This window comes from Chlorocebus sabaeus, chromosome 15 (assembly GCF_047675955.1).
Source record: "Chlorocebus sabaeus isolate Y175 chromosome 15, mChlSab1.0.hap1, whole genome shotgun sequence".
Lineage (NCBI taxonomy): Eukaryota > Metazoa > Chordata > Mammalia > Primates > Cercopithecidae > Chlorocebus > Chlorocebus sabaeus.
The window spans coordinates 71,171,627-71,186,873 of NC_132918.1; the positions used below are offsets into that span (position 1 = coordinate 71,171,627).

The 15,247-nt window shown below is 42.0% G+C and overlaps 2 protein-coding genes across 4 annotated transcripts in view; one reads left to right on the top strand and one right to left on the bottom strand.

Moving 5' to 3' along the window:
- Positions 1 to 695, bottom strand: part of NGLY1 (N-glycanase 1) — a 67,342-nt gene extending 66,647 nt beyond the window's left edge. The window contains exon 1 of one of the 3 annotated variants that reach the window (XM_008009302.3): positions 488 to 695. In XM_008009302.3, coding sequence (XP_008007493.2) covers positions 488 to 618 — 131 coding nt within the window. In that variant the 5' untranslated portion in view covers positions 619 to 695. The remainder of the gene's footprint in view (positions 1 to 487) is intronic. The other 2 variants (XM_008009301.3, XM_008009300.3) reach the window with 2 other exon arrangements.
- OXSM (3-oxoacyl-ACP synthase, mitochondrial) lies at positions 228 to 12,026 on the top strand. The gene is made up of 4 exons (XM_008009299.3): positions 228 to 508; positions 7,445 to 7,694; positions 8,530 to 9,540; positions 11,589 to 12,026. Exons 3-4 carry the CDS (start codon positions 8,561 to 8,563, stop codon positions 11,989 to 11,991), a joined length of 1,383 nt encoding a protein of 460 aa, XP_008007490.3. The 5' UTR covers positions 228 to 508; positions 7,445 to 7,694; positions 8,530 to 8,560; the 3' UTR covers positions 11,992 to 12,026.
- The last annotated feature ends 3,221 nt before the right edge of the window (positions 12,027 to 15,247 follow it).

Genomic DNA, 15,247 nt, shown 5'->3' on the forward strand with positions numbered 1-15,247 from the left:
TCAACATGGGAAGAAAACATCACTTTCTCAGTGACTAACTTCTGATAAGTATGTGGAAATGTAAGCCACTCCGCTCGAAAAAATGCACGCAGGGGGAATGACACGCGCGGTGCGGTTACCGTCGTGTCCTGATATCTGAGGTCGTTAAACGACGAGAAGAGCGGCAGTGTCTGCAGCACGCCCTCCTACCTCTCCTCCGCCCGGCCCCGCTTCCGGGACTCCAGTCCACCCGCAGCACCCTGACTGCAGGTGCCAAGTCACAACTGCAAAGAAACTTCCTCTTCTCCAGCGGGGGTGGGACTTGGCCGGGTCCCGAGGCCCCCGGCTGGCCGGCTCGGACGTTAGGAGCAGAACCAGCTCCAGGTCCCGGTCTGTCCGGGCGTCGCTGCCCTCCGAAGCTCAGGCCGGACGCCCCCAGTCCCTGGCCGAGCAAGGCGCCGCGGCCCACCCACCCCGGTACCCGCCGTTCGACCCCGTTGCCCTGCACCTGAGGATGTTGTCAGCATAGGTGAGCAGCAGCTTGGAGGCCTCCAGAAAGGTCTCCGGGGTGTTCTGGCAGAGCTCGGCCACGGCCGGGGACGCCGAGCCTGAGGAGCTGCCCAGCGCCGCCGCCGCCATGCTTGAGCGCCAGCGGCCGCCGCCGCCCCTCGCGCTCCGTGTCCCACACTGAGCAGGCGCTTCAGCGCGCAGCGGCTACCGCAGCCACCGGGAGGGGCGGGGTCGGGGGCCTGGGGCGGGAGCAGGGCAGCTCGGCTGGGAGTTACTCCTGCCCCTTCGGGAGGGGCGAGGGGCTGTCTGGAGCAACGTGGGGGGCCTCGGCCGGCTGGGGCGAGGTGCTTCGACCCAGGGTTGGGGCCTGGTCGTACAGGTTGGGGAGGGGTTCCGCAGTGAGGGCGGGGCCTGGGCGCCGGGGCTGAGGGGCGTGGGGCTGGAGGAGGGGGTTGTCGAGTCCTTAGGACGGATGAGCTCGGCTGGAGGGGAGGTCGACTTTAGTCTAGAGGTACCGGGAGAATGGTGCTGGCACGTGCCTCTCAGAAACCCGGATCCCTCTGCGCCCAGGGGCCAGCCTAATCGATCCACCTATTAAGGTGGAGAAACCGCATGTACCTCTCTCCTTTCCCCACAAATAAAACGACCTCAGAGGCTTCACTTCGCAGATTGTCAGGACGTTCTACATAGATGTGGATGGAAGACCCCAGAAGGAAGGAGCAACAAACGTCAAAAACATAACCATGGCTATAAACTCTGCTGGGTTTGTTACGTGGATTCTTTTCAGAATTTGGCGAATGACTGAAAATCTAAGTCCCAGCTCAACTAGTATATGATTCCTCTGTAAGGAAGTGTATTTTTAAACCATAGGTTGCAACGTAATAATGGGTTGTGGATTCGGTTTTACTGCGTGGTGACCAGCGTAAAACACATGCATAATAATTACGCGATATTATAGAATGTCGGGGGCGGGAAGGGAAGAAAATAAAAATTTGCATCCCACACAGTAAGGGTAAGTATTATTTTGTGACTTGTTTTTTAGGTATATCATATGATCAAAGTCTTTTATTCCTCTTAGAAGATGCATCCCTATCTACTTTAATCCAGTCTCTGCCCCACCATGTCCTTGAAAGTGTACTTTACCACTGGCTTCCTTCTTTGCAGAAATTACTTTTTAACCTCACCAAGTATTTGTCTTGACTTTATTTCTTAAGATAAGTGATTTGCCTGAATAACTTCTTTTACATTTCTTGATGTTTCATCTGTTTGCTTTTAAGAGTTGAAATTTTCTTCCAGAATCTCCGAGCAAGACCCTAAGCTATGCCATCCACTTCAATGACTATTCGTCTCCCAGATATACGTACGCTTTTAATAAATATGTAGATCTTTGGACCAGCTTCCAAGTATGATGTGTTCAACAGATAGTAGTATGTTGCTAGCTTCTGTAACTAAAATTTTCAGTGGCTTAACACAAGAGTAATTTCTTTCTGGCTCATATAACAGTTTAATAATGCAGGTGTCATAATGTCAGTGGACCCAGTCTCCTTCCATCCCTTAGAACAGGGGTCAAGAAACATTTTTCTGTAAAGGGCCACATAGTTTAAGTGTTTTAGGCTTTGTGAGCCATAAGGTCTGTCTCAACTATTTAACTCTGCCTCTACAGTGGTAGCTCCACAGACAATACTTGAAAATAAATGGACATGGTTATGTTCTAGTGAAATTTTATTTACAAATCCAGGCAGCCTGCTGGGACAAAAAAAAAAAAAAAACCCGTCACACCTACTTTTAACCACATAAGCCGAGAAATGACATACAGCATTTTCTCTACCATATCATTGCTAAGAATGAGGCCTCATCAAGATAAAAGAGGGTATTTCAGTAAGGCCAGATTTACAAAAAATTAAAATTAAAATTTAAAAAAACATCAAAAGATAAAACGGGAGAGTCTGGGAAATGTTGTCTCCTACAACTACACAATGGATTGGGGGCTTGGGTCTGGGGATATAGCTATCACAAACTTTATTCCTCTTCATTTGGGTTTCTTTTTTCCATTGATACATTTATTTATACTTTACTAATTATATGAGAATAATATATATTATACAGTATTTGTGACTTTTTTAAATGCAACAGAACTTTTTTTTTTTTTTTCAAATAAAAATTTAGGGGCTGGACATGGTGGCTCATGCCTATAATCCCAATACTTTGGGAGGCTGAGGTAGGTGAATCGCTTGAGCCCAGGAGTTCGAGACCACCCTGGGCAACATGGCAAGACCCTATCTCTACCAAAAAAAAAAATAGGAAGATTGTCTATATACAAAACACCAAAGTGGAAATGCTCTGGTATTGAAGCAGAGGTGTCAAGTAAAGGGCAGAAAGCTGCTAGCTCAGGCTTCCCTCTGACAGATAGAATGGTCATAGGGTACTTTTGTGGGGGAACAAAATGACTTGTTTTTCTCTTCATAATAGTTTGTTTCCTCAACTAAAACGCTATCTCATTGGAAGTTATCATTAGTTTTGTCTTCCCTATTTGATTAAAAGTCTCTTGTGCCACCTGTCTCAGACTGCTTTGCACACAGCAGGTTCTGAATAAAGAGTTGTTGGTTAATCACTTAATGTAGTCACACAATAGTGAATCCCTATACAAATTCCTGAAAGACTTCAACCCCTCTCCTTGCTAATGGTTTTTATGGAGGTTAACTTTTTAGTATCACCAAACCAATCCTGGGAAAAATTTAGAGAGTTCTTTTTTCTGTTTTATTAAAGAATAGCATTAGCCAGGCGCGGTAGTGCACGCCTGGAGTCCCAGCTACTTGGGAGGCTGAGAGGCAGGAGGGGAGAGGCCCGCAGCCGAAGCCCCTCCCAGAGGAGGGAAGACTCCCGAAGATGAGAGAGGGACTGGGAAGCATGTAGGCTAAAGGGGTGCCCACAGTAAGCGTGGACCCATTTGTCATTTTCCATTTGACCATGAAAGTAGAGAGGCAGGGGAATCGCTTGAACCCAGGAGGCAGAGGTTGCAGTGAGCTGAGATCGCCCCACTGCACTCCAGCCTATGCCACAGAGCAGGACTCTCTCTCAAAAAGAAGAAGGAAAAAAAAAAGAATAATGCCATGATATGTCAACTCTAAAAATGATGTTTTTAATAAAGGTGAAATCCTGGAAAAAAATATCTTTATTTTGGGATAAATATAAATAAATAAAATAAAATAAAATGAACAAGAATTTCAATGCTGATTTAGTACTAGACCATTCTTTGGTTGTTTGAAACAACGATGGGTATAAAAGGTAGGGTAACTTACTCAACTTTTCTAAAGGAAACGGAAGAATTAGAGTATCTCCAACTTGACTGAAGTGGAGGAAGCAGCCAGGAAAATGAGAGACAAAGTCCCTTATTATAATGGATTCCCTTAATAGCTTTATAAATGGCGGTATTCAAAAGAGATTATAGTTACTCAAGAACTTTAACGGAAGTGTTACTGAAGAGTTATTTGGAAGGACTTAAATTTCAGATGATTTTTTTAAAATGGTGATTTCTATGATTTTATGGACTGTACATTTTTATCACAATATTAATGCTATGGCATTGGTTTTCGCAAAAGTCATTTGGTGAGATATGCACAAAAGGTGCATGTGTACTCTCAAATATAAGGATAAATGTTGATTTATTCATTCCATAATTCACTTATTCATCATATATTTATGAAGTGACTGCTAGTTGCTCAGCACTGTGAAGGAGACAACTATGGTCCCTACTTTCATAGAAGTCATAGGTTTAGAGCAGTGGTTGGACAAGCAACAGCAGCATCAGCAGGAAACTTGTCAGGAAAACAAATTCTGAAGCTCCATCTTTAAAGGTGGGGCCCAGCAATCTGTGTGATAACAAGCCCTTCAGGTGATTTTGATACACAGGAAACTTTGAGAACTACTAGTTCAGAGGGAGGGAAATTTCATTGAGAGCTGCAGTTTCAGTGAGGGGGGACAATTTGAACAGAGGCCTTAAATTGAGAGATTGAGAAGGTGAGAAAGGAGAGGACTTGCCAGCTGTGAGAGACTCCCCACCCTCCTTAAATCATGTACAGTATCCTAGTAATGTTTCCTTCTCAGTATCTCCTACATCTCTCCTCGCCATTGTCCTCAGAGCCTCATCGTGTTGCATCCATTCTTAACTTTCTTCCCTGTGTCCATTTCCACATCCTTCCAATCCACCCTGCTCATTTGTGCAACATGATCTTTCTAAAGCAGCCATCTGATCATGTTGTTCTCCTGGTAAAAAGTTTTCTATGGCTCCCTCTACCCACATTCTAAAGTCAAATGGTGTCAGGAACCAGGCTGGTAACTTAAATATTTTAAGTGGCTTTGTTCAAGACAAAGAGGAGTAAGAGAGACTCCGGTGAAGGGAATGAGAGAGTTTACCATGTCCTTTCTAGAGGAGTTTAGAATCAATAAAAGAATGTTGCACTCCAAATTATGCTAGCAGAGTCTAGCATATGCTCTCTGAACTACAGGATTAAATCCAAAGTCCTCAGTATGATACCCCAGGCTTTTGTGACTGGGCCTGCCTTACTCTCATGCTTTTACTGTTGCTTTGTCCCACACTTCAAATTTGACATGGGCCACATACTTAGCTGTTTGTGGAAGATACCATGACACTTCATTTCTCCAGGCCTTTGTTCTACTCTTCCTGCCAGGATGCCCTTTCCCACCCAATTTACTAGACAAATATTCATTTCCAAGATGCAGTTCAAGGATCATTTCTCTGAAGCCTTTTCTGATGTTACAAGGTAGCACAGACCTCATTGTCCCTTTTGTGTTATAATAGTTCCGCTACAGCACCTGTTTCAATAGTTTGCACTTACTTGTTTCTAATGGGTTGACCATGAACTTTATTAGACCATGAACTTCTCGAAAGCAAGAGCCATACCTCTACTCATTTTTGCATTCAAACTTCAAGCATCGATAGGAAGAAAATGAATGGTTGTTGAAAATACCAAAAGTACAGAGATGAGAAAAGTTAGGGTCAATCAAGACATGTATAGTATGAAAATCAGTTTGCTGGGTGGAAAGCTCAATAGAGAATGGGAGCCATAACTGGAAAGATAGTTTTGAATCAGATTACAAAGAATGTAAGGCAGACCTAAAAAGTCTTAATAGGAGGGTAGGATAAGCAGAGCCCATTTGAAGATTTTGGTGCAAGAAGACACCATGGGATTGTAGCAGGAAATACAGTACCAAATATGTAAAGCTATAAAATATAAAATTTCCCACCCTTTTCCAGATCAAAGAAAAGGTGATGAGGTAGATACAAAAATGATGGTCTTTTTACTTTTTTGAAAGATTTTAATTTGTCACCTCTTAGCCAAGATAATTTTGTGATATTACAAAAGAAATAGCACATTAAAATTGTATGTTTCATATGAATTCAGAAAAAATATTGTAGGTATTTTCACGCTATTATTTTAAAAACAGCAATGAAAAGAGATCAAGTTTAGGTACTTACTCATCAAGTGTTAGTTTTTTTATAACACGTGTTTAATTCTTCTTTTTTTTTTTTTTTGAGACGTAGTCTTGCTCTGTCGCCCAGGCTGGAGTGCAGTGGCCAGATCTCAGCTCACTGCAGACTCCGCCTCCTGGGTTCACGCCATTCTCCTGCCTCAGCCTCCCGAGTAGCTGGGACTACAGGCGCCCGCTACCGCGCCCGGCTAGTTTTTTGCATTTTTTAGTAGAGACGGGGTTTCACCGTGTTAGCCAGGATGGTCTCGATCTCCTGACCTCGTGATCCGCCCGTCTCGGCCTCCCAAAGTGCTGGGATTACAGGCTTGAGCCACCGCGCCCGGCCTAATTCTTCTTAAAGTAACTCTATTTGTCACTGAATGAGGATCATACTAGAGGTGACTGATTAGGCCTAGGACGAAGGTCAAACTGGACTTTGCTGAATTATTTTAAACAAAATAGATTTCCAAACTCATTTAAATCCAGGACCAACCTGGAAAAGCTAAGCTTGACTCACATTCTTCTGTAGGGGTAGGAAAGAATGCAGAGGACTCTACTTGGAAACAATGGCTTCAAGAGGCATTGCCCAGAAAGAAACATAAATATGACTAGAAGGTCCAGATGAAGAGTCTATGGTCAACCATTTTTCTAAAGAAGAGCAAGGACTAAACTCACGCCTGGGATAGCATGTGAAAAACAGATGTTCAATGAATACCATCTTGTCGACTTCTTGCTTTTTTAACGTTTTCATGTTGTATTTTCCCTTTATCGATTTGCAATCCGCTCTGTGCAAACAGTTAATGAATTTTTCAGACACTTAGAAACAAATGTCTCCAGTGTTACAATGGGTGTGATATTTTTAAGTATTGTCTCGAATCCGGTGATTTTTTTTTAAGTGAAAGTAGTTTATTAGGAAAGTAAAGGAACAAAGAGTGACTACTCCATAAGCAGAGCAGCCTGGTGACAACTTTTAAAAAGTAAAAACTTTACTACAAAAACATTTGTTTATTGTAGAAAAGCTTTATTAAATAAAGCTAAGCAAAAATGAGGGAAAGATCACAATCATTATACATCTTGCAGCTCTTTAAAGAATTATTTTTGAAAAAACGGATATATACTGTTTTGTAACTATGTCTCCTAACAAATAGTCTCAACATCTCATTAATATTCACCTGTAGAGTTATTTTAAACGGCTGCATGGCATTTGGATGTACCACAAGATACACAACAACTTTCCTGATGTTGGCCATTTTGGTTAGTTCTACTTTACTCACAATTACTAATAACGTTGCGAGCTATAGCAATAACTTTGTGACTGCAGTCATTTCCTTAATTCTTTCTTACAATTCCAGTAGAATACGATGGTGTCCCTTCACCGACAAAAAGGAATATTTGGGCACTATCACTGCCAAAGAAAAATGCCTTTTTGATGGGTGAAAATGCTATCTCATCGCGTTATTTGCAGGTCCTTGATTATCGGTCAGTCACTGAGGTTCCGAGAGAAGCGTCTCTGCTAAGGAAAACAGCCACCCAGCCGCCTCCCAAGGTCTGACCTCCGCCAAGGTGACGCGGCGTAAAGCCAACCGGCGGAAGGGGAGTCGAACGGGAAGCGTGCGCGGGAGCGCGCATGAGCGTACGTGCGCGTGCGCGTGCGCTCGAGCGCGTCATCGCCTAGGACAGTGGCGAGTGTGTCTGGAGCTGTAAACGTGTTACAGGTATCGCTCGCTACCCTCCTTCGACCCTCCTTTCCTCCTTTACAGTCAAATCAAGTCGGGGTTGAGTTTCGAGAGGGGAGTCCGAGGACTTAGGGCCTGATTTCTTTTTCTGTCGCCATGCTGCTTCAGTTGTGTACATGTGTGGTGGTGACTGAGAGGCAGTACAGGGAGTGACTACGCCCTATTACTCCCGCCCCTGGCCTTTGTGGTACCCTTGAAGTGATCCACCAGTCCTAACCCCTCCTTCCACAGATGATTCAATTGGAGAAGTTTAGAGGGGTGGAAAGACTCGCCCCCTTCCCCCAGTCGCAAGCTTGGACACAGAGTCTGTTGCCAACCCACGTATCCAGACGCTCAGTCTAGGGCTCTTGGCCCTGGGTGGCGTTTTGAAAAGGCTCGTTATCCTTAATTATTGAAGATTGATAAAGCCCACTTACTTAAGGGAATATGCCCTGAAATGTGTTTTCTGTGCCACTGACACCAGAAATGCTATTTAGGAGAAGTTATCAGTAATCCTGACAAAGGATGCTTCCTGCAATTCGTATCAGGCTGGAGATGCCTTTATATTTTTCATTGAATTACTGTTTTGGTGAATCGAATGAATCATCAATTCATTTATTTGTCTTCAAATGTCTGAGGGCACTTACAGTCTAGAAAAGGAGATAAGTTTAAACAGGTAGTTTGATGTTAAAGTATAAATTGAAATTATGTAACATTTTCCCTGTGTTCGTTAGCAGCTCATATCAAGCACCCAAAGGAACACCTTGGATGTCTTTCCTTAGGCCCTTAAGCTATTTAAAAGAATACCTCCTAGGTGTGTTGTGGTCTTTTACAGGAATGTATTTCTGATCATCTGAATCTCAATCATGTCCAATTGCCTGCAAAATTTCCTGAAAATTACAAGCACTCGTCTTCTGTGTTCAAGATTATGCCAACAGGTAACAAGAAGTAAAAGGAAGTTTTTCGGAACTGAGCCAATATTCAGATTGCATAGGCGAGTTGTCATTACCGGTATTGGCTTAGTGACTCCTCTTGGTGTTGGAACTCACTTGGTTTGGGATCGTCTTATCGCAGGAGAGAGTGGAATTGTTTCACTGGTTGGTGAAGAGTATAAGAGTATCCCTTGCAGTGTTGCTGCTTATGTGCCAAGAGGCAGTGATGAAGGTCAGTTCAATGAACAAAACTTTGTGTCCAAATCAGATATCAAGTCCATGTCTTCTCCCACCATCATGGCCATTGGGGCTGCAGAATTAGCCATGAAGGATTCTGGCTGGCATCCTCAGTCAGAAGCTGATCAAGTAGCTACTGGTGTTGCAATTGGCATGGGAATGATTCCTCTTGAAGTTGTTTCTGAAACTGCTTTGAATTTTCAGACAAAAGGTTACAATAGAATTAGCCCATTTTTTGTCCCTAAGATTCTGATCAATATGGCAGCAGGCCAGGTCAGCATTCGATATAAACTCAAGGGCCCAAATCATGCGGTATCCACAGCCTGTACCACAGGAGCTCATGCTGTGGGAGACTCTTTTAGATTTATAGCCCGTGGTGATGCTGATGTGATGGTGGCTGGAGGTACAGATTCTTGTATTAGCCCTTTATCTCTTGCTGGGTTTTCCAGAGCCCGGGCTCTGAGCACAAACTCAGATCCCAAGTTGGCCTGTCGACCTTTTCATCCAAAGAGAGATGGTTTTGTAATGGGAGAAGGTGCAGCTGTGCTGGTGCTGGAAGAATATGAACATGCTGTTCAAAGAAGAGCCCGGATCTATGCAGAAGTTTTGGGCTATGGACTCTCAGGTGATGCTGGTCACATAACTGCCCCTGATCCTGAAGGAGAAGGTGCCTTAAGGTAAAAATGGGTTATTTCCTTCAAAATATTTCTCCAAATAAGACACTTTATTGGGAGTCCCAAATTAGGGAAAATTGTAGTGTCTGGCCTTGGTGTACCAAATCTCTATTGTTTTAATTTTTAGACTAAACAAGATTATTTAATTCTTTGCTTAAGATATTTGAAGTATTTCAAAGCATTTGAACATCCTTACAAAATTGCATTTGAGTTAAAACCAATGGAGTTGCGAAAAAGACCATGTGTGCCTTTGCCAACTTTTCACGCCTCCATTTGTGCTTAACCATCAGTGTGCTCCCTCACAAAGTCCTCTTCTTTGACCCTTCATCAGACTTGGAAAGTAAAGTCAACCCTTCTAGATGTGTCTGGTCTTTGCTCCATTTCAACAGGATTCTGTTCTTTTCAAATCAGCACTTCTCAAACTATAATCACTTAGGGATCTTATTTAAAATGCTAATTCTGATTCTGTAGGTCTAGGATTCTGTTTTGTTTTGTTTTTTTAGAGACAGGGTCTCTCTTTATTGCTTATGCTAGTCTTATCTCACTGCAGTCTCTAACTCCTGGGCTCAAGCAATCCTGTCACCTCAGCTTCCTGAGTAGCTGGGACTACAGGAATGCACCACTGAGACCAGTTTTTTTTTTTTTTTTTTTTTGTAGAGATGGGGTTTCACTTTATTTCCCAGACTGGGAGATTCTGTAGTTCTAACAGGTGATGGTGATACTGCTGGTTTAAGGACTACATTTAAGTTAACTGTTATAGATTAGTGCTTTTAAAATGAAAAAAAAAAGTCCCTGATAATGTGTTAATAGATAGCTAATAGCTATTATTAAATCATATTATGTTTTGCTTAGTTAAATTAGCCAGATTTAGCAACCTTTTCTGTAATGGGAAAAATATAGTAAATATTTTTGGCTTTGTGGGCCATGGAGTCTGTCGCAACTAATCCATCTGCCATTGTCATGTGAAAGCAGCCGTAGACAGTATGTAAATGAGTGGGCATGAATGTGTTCCAGTGAAAACTATTTACAAAAATAGGCATCTAGCCAGGGCCATAGTTTACCTACCCCTAAATTATATGTTTGAATTTTTATTTTGTTTTTGTTTGATTGTTTTTCTTTTTTCTTTTTTTTTAAAATAGAGTTGGGGTCTTGCTATGTTGCCAGAGCCAGAGCTGGTCTCAAACTCCTGGCCTCCAGCAGTCCTGCCTTGGCCTCCCAAAGTGCTGGGATTATAGGCGTGAGCTACCATGCCTGGCCTACTTTTGAATTTTAGTGAGTAGTTGCTGGTGCTAAAAATGTCAAGCATAGTAACAAAATAGATGAAGAAATGGTTATGTTCACAGGAAACCTTTCAGCGTACTTCAAATTATACCCTGAGCTGGCTGTTAAGAAATATATATACACACAAACACACATACGTACGTGTATATTTCTCTTAGGAACTAAAGGAAGATGACATCCAAAACGTTTTCAGAGGTTCTTTCAGATATATTTTTTTACTGTTAGGTTTGTTTGGCTTAGATTGCCTTTTTAATTTTTTGTTTAGAATTCTTATGGCCTAAATAAAGAGGATTTTGAAAGGTTATTTGAAACAATGAAACAGTAGATTATTGGGAAGTATGCCAAGTTTTAAATTTAAATGTGAAAGAAAAATCATAATTATAATTCTGATAAAAAATTGCCACACTCCAAAAATCCCTGGAAGAAAAATTATTCTAGTCTTGAGTCAAGATGATATTTTTTCCCCAAGGAAAAATGCCAATGCGAATAAATGAAATTATATTTTATTTGAGATTATACAATCTTGCATTGGCTTGTGTGTTTAACTCTTGGTGATGAACCAGTCCAAGGTAGTGAGTGTGACTCATTATTCCCATAGAGATGACATCCTAACTCACATGGTAATCCAAGATAGCATTCCGTTACTAGAACAAGGGATTCTTTTCATCCAGTGTACTTGGATACCTACATTTGTTTCACATAAACCATACAGATAAAGAGACTTTTGTTAAAATTAAACTTAGTCCTGATGTCTTTTATTGTTTTATTAGGTGTATGGCTGCTGCTTTAAAAGATGCAGGTGTACAGCCTGAAGAGATATCCTATATAAATGCACATGCTACTTCCACACCATTGGGAGATGCTGCTGAAAACAAAGCAATCAAACATCTCTTCAAAGACCATGCATATGCCCTTGCAGTTTCCTCAACTAAGGGAGCAACAGGACATCTGCTGGGAGCTGCAGGGGCGGCCGAGGCAGCTTTTACCACATTAGCTTGTTATTATCAAAAACTACCACCTACTTTAAACCTGGATTGTACAGAACCAGAATTTGATCTCAACTATGTTCCACTAAAGGCACAGGAATGGAAAACTGAGAAAAGATTTATTGGCCTCACCAATTCCTTTGGTTTTGGTGGTACTAATGCAACACTTTGTATTGCTGGAATGTAGAACAAATCATTTGTAATTAAATACTGATTTTTAAATGTTTTATGTGAAGAAATTATATACTTATACATTGATACCCAGATATCCTTTGTGTTAGGGTTTCTCAACCTTGGCACTATTAATATTTGGGTAAGATGATTCTTCGTCAGGAAAAGGGGGATTGTACTGTACATTGTTGGGTGTTTAACGCCATCCTGATCTCTTCTTAATCTATTCCAATAGCACTCTCTTCCCCAGTTGTGACAACCAAAAGTGTTTCCAGATATTGCCAGATGTTTTCTGGGGGACAAAATAACCGCCGTACCCCACCCCTATGAGAACCATGGATCTATATTTTCCTAATACTTTAGGTCAAACAATTTTCTGTAACATTTGAGCTGCTCCTGTCCGTTTCAAGTCCTCTTTGCTAGGCAGGGTTGCTATACTATAGAACTCCAGGCATACCATTTCCATACAATACATAGGAAGGAATATAACAAAGTTTGCATCAGCATTCTTTGAGTAAAACTGTCAGCCAGTAATGATCTATTTACTCCTTAAACACCTAGCCCTCTTTTCTTCATATTATTCATACTGTAATTCAGTATAATGAAATTTCTCTAAACTCCCAAGCCATCAGTTCTCTGAAAGAAGAAACTGAAATTGATTTGACATTTCTTATTCTTTTTGTCTTTATGTTGGCACCTAGTGATTAATGGAGATAAAAAATCTTTGGGACGTGGAGCAGAAATTGTTCGAGACTCGGACCACGTCCCCTTGGCTCTCCTCTAACTTTTTTGAAGCTTTGCTAGTTTCCTATGTTTTCCCAACATCCTACTACATGTGTTGGTGGTCCCTCTACCTCTCTGCCTTGTTTTCTCTAAAGCCAAGGGATCTTGTTCATCCCCAGCAGCCTGGAAGTGTTGGTAGAGGGAAGGGAACATATTCCCCAGAGGCAATCCTCAACCAGTGAGGGATGAGGACAGTTGGTGGCTAAGTGCCTCAGCCTCCTTTCAGAAGGGTATCTGTGGTTCTCCACAGTTCTTCCCAGGGTCCCCAGTGAAACAGAGCTTTAGTTACCCACAGTATTAGCTAGCTCTAACACTCGTTCACTGGCTTTTATTTTCCCTTTCCCATCCTCCCTGATTTTTAATCTTGTTCCCACAAATCACCTCCCAAACAAACCGCTTTTTCTCAGGTTCTGCTTTCTGGGCAACTCAAACTAAGGACTTTTATGTTGTAGTGGGGATTTATATATCAATGGTATAGAGTGAATAGGGGATAAACAGGATGTATGTATTTCTGCTGAAATGAATAGAGTTTCCCACATGGCAATAGACTGGACACATTGCCTACCCACTGACTTTGACTATAGTACTTTATCCCCTTTATGCCAAAGGCTCCAGCTGTGTGTTCATATAACTAAAATCGGTTTTAATTTTCATGAGCACACATTTATTCATTCAACTGAAGTCTGTTGGTTGCTAACATAGACCTGATTTTGTACTGGTCACCAGTGATGAAGAGAGTATGTCAGAGAACGTTTCCTAAAGGAAGCTGAGGCTGTAAGGGTGAAGAGGTCTTAGCCAGGTTGAGGGAGAAGATAGAGAAGGGAGCGTGTTGCAGTTAGAGAATTCAATGTGGGAAGGTTTAGAAGTCAGAACATTTGTACTAAACATAGGTACGTATACCCTGAGATGGATTAGGAAATAATGGCAGAAAATCTGGAAAGGCAGGTCACAAATAACTACAAGTTTTGTTCAAGGCAGTGAGGGTGATAGGAAGCCATTTAAGGTTTGGGATGGTGTGATGGCTTTGTAATGTGTCGGTTTGGCTAGGCTGACCGCATTTCACAGCATTCCCTTTATTGTACGTTCTTGGTTAGGGTGGGCCGTAAGAAATTCTTGTGGGAGATTTGGAGGATGGAAGTGAAGCAGCAGCTATTTTGTAGCTCATGCATGTTGCTTATCTGTTAGCTCATCTTGGTGTGAGACTGGCTGAGCCTTCAACTGCTTCACCTTTCCCTGGATCCTCTGTCAGTTTCCCTGACTCCTGGACCAGGTGTGTGTTTAGTTCCATGATAATGAAGGACCTGACCTTCTGCGCCATACCACCAAAGTCAGAGGCCATGAGAACTGACAGATTTCTTTCTGTCACTTTGTGGATTCCATCTTGTTACTGGAATTTACATCCATCTTCCCTTCCCAACGGCCTGCCCTGTGGACTTCAAACTCCATCATCAGAAGATAACAGGTGAACATAACTGCATTACAGAAACTTTAACCTGTTCTCACAATTGTGTGGTTACACAAACTGTCAAATTCCTGTAACAGATATCTATATCTGTCTTAGTGGTTCTATTTCTCTGAGTCAACCCTGACTGGTACATGTGAAGAAGAAGGGGTTATTGGGGCTGACATAATCATATTTTCTTTCAGAAACATCAGCCTGGCTGCAGAGTGAAGAACAGCTTGGAAAGAAGCTTTATCCCCATAAGGGAATACAGTCAGACGGTATTGCAAAATGTAGGTAAGAAAAGATGGTGGCCTGAATGAAGAAGAATATTTTGACCCAAGTTTCTTCCAAAATTGAAAATCATGTGTTTTTAAAAAATCAACTTTACCAGGGCATAATTTATATATAAAATACATTTATATGCCATTTTAAGTATGTAGGTCAATTAATTTTGATAGAAGTATGCACACACATGGAACCACCACCTCAGTCAAAGAACATTTCTGATACCCCAAAATTCTTTTTGCCCCTTTGCAGTCAGTGCCCCCGGCTCCAGAAAATCACTGAAGAGCTTTCTGTTACTATAGGTAAGATGTACTTTTCTAGAATTTTAAATAAGTGGAGTCATACAGAATATAACCTTTCGTGCCTGCCTTCTTATAATATTTTTGAGGTTTATCCATGTTATTGTGTCAGTAATTCATTTCTCTTTTATTGCTGAATTTTAAAAATTCTTTTTTTTTTTTTTTGAGATGAAGTTTCGCTCTGTTGCCCAGGCTGGAGCGCAATGGCGCAATCTCAGCGCACTGCAACCTCTGTCTCCCGGGTTCAAGCAATTCTCTTGCCTTAGCCTCCCGAGTAGCTGGGATTACAGGCACCTGCCACCATGCCCGGCTAGTTTTTGTATATTTGGTAGAGACAGGATTTCACCAATTTGACCAGGCTGGTCACGAACTTCTGACTTCAGGTGATCCACCTGCCTCAGCCTCCTAAAGTGCTGGGATTACAGACATGAGCCACCACGCCCGGCCCTAAAAATTCTTTA

Excerpts from the sequence above, each read along its gene's own strand:
- OXSM (XM_008009299.3), top strand. The coding sequence starts at position 8,561 with ATGTCCAATTGCCTGCAAAATTTCCTGAAAATTACAAGCACTCGTCTT. Across the intron at positions 9,541-11,588 it reads GAAGGAGAAGGTGCCTTAAG|GTGTATGGCTGCTGCTTTAA; the intron begins GTAAAAATGGGT and ends TTGTTTTATTAG.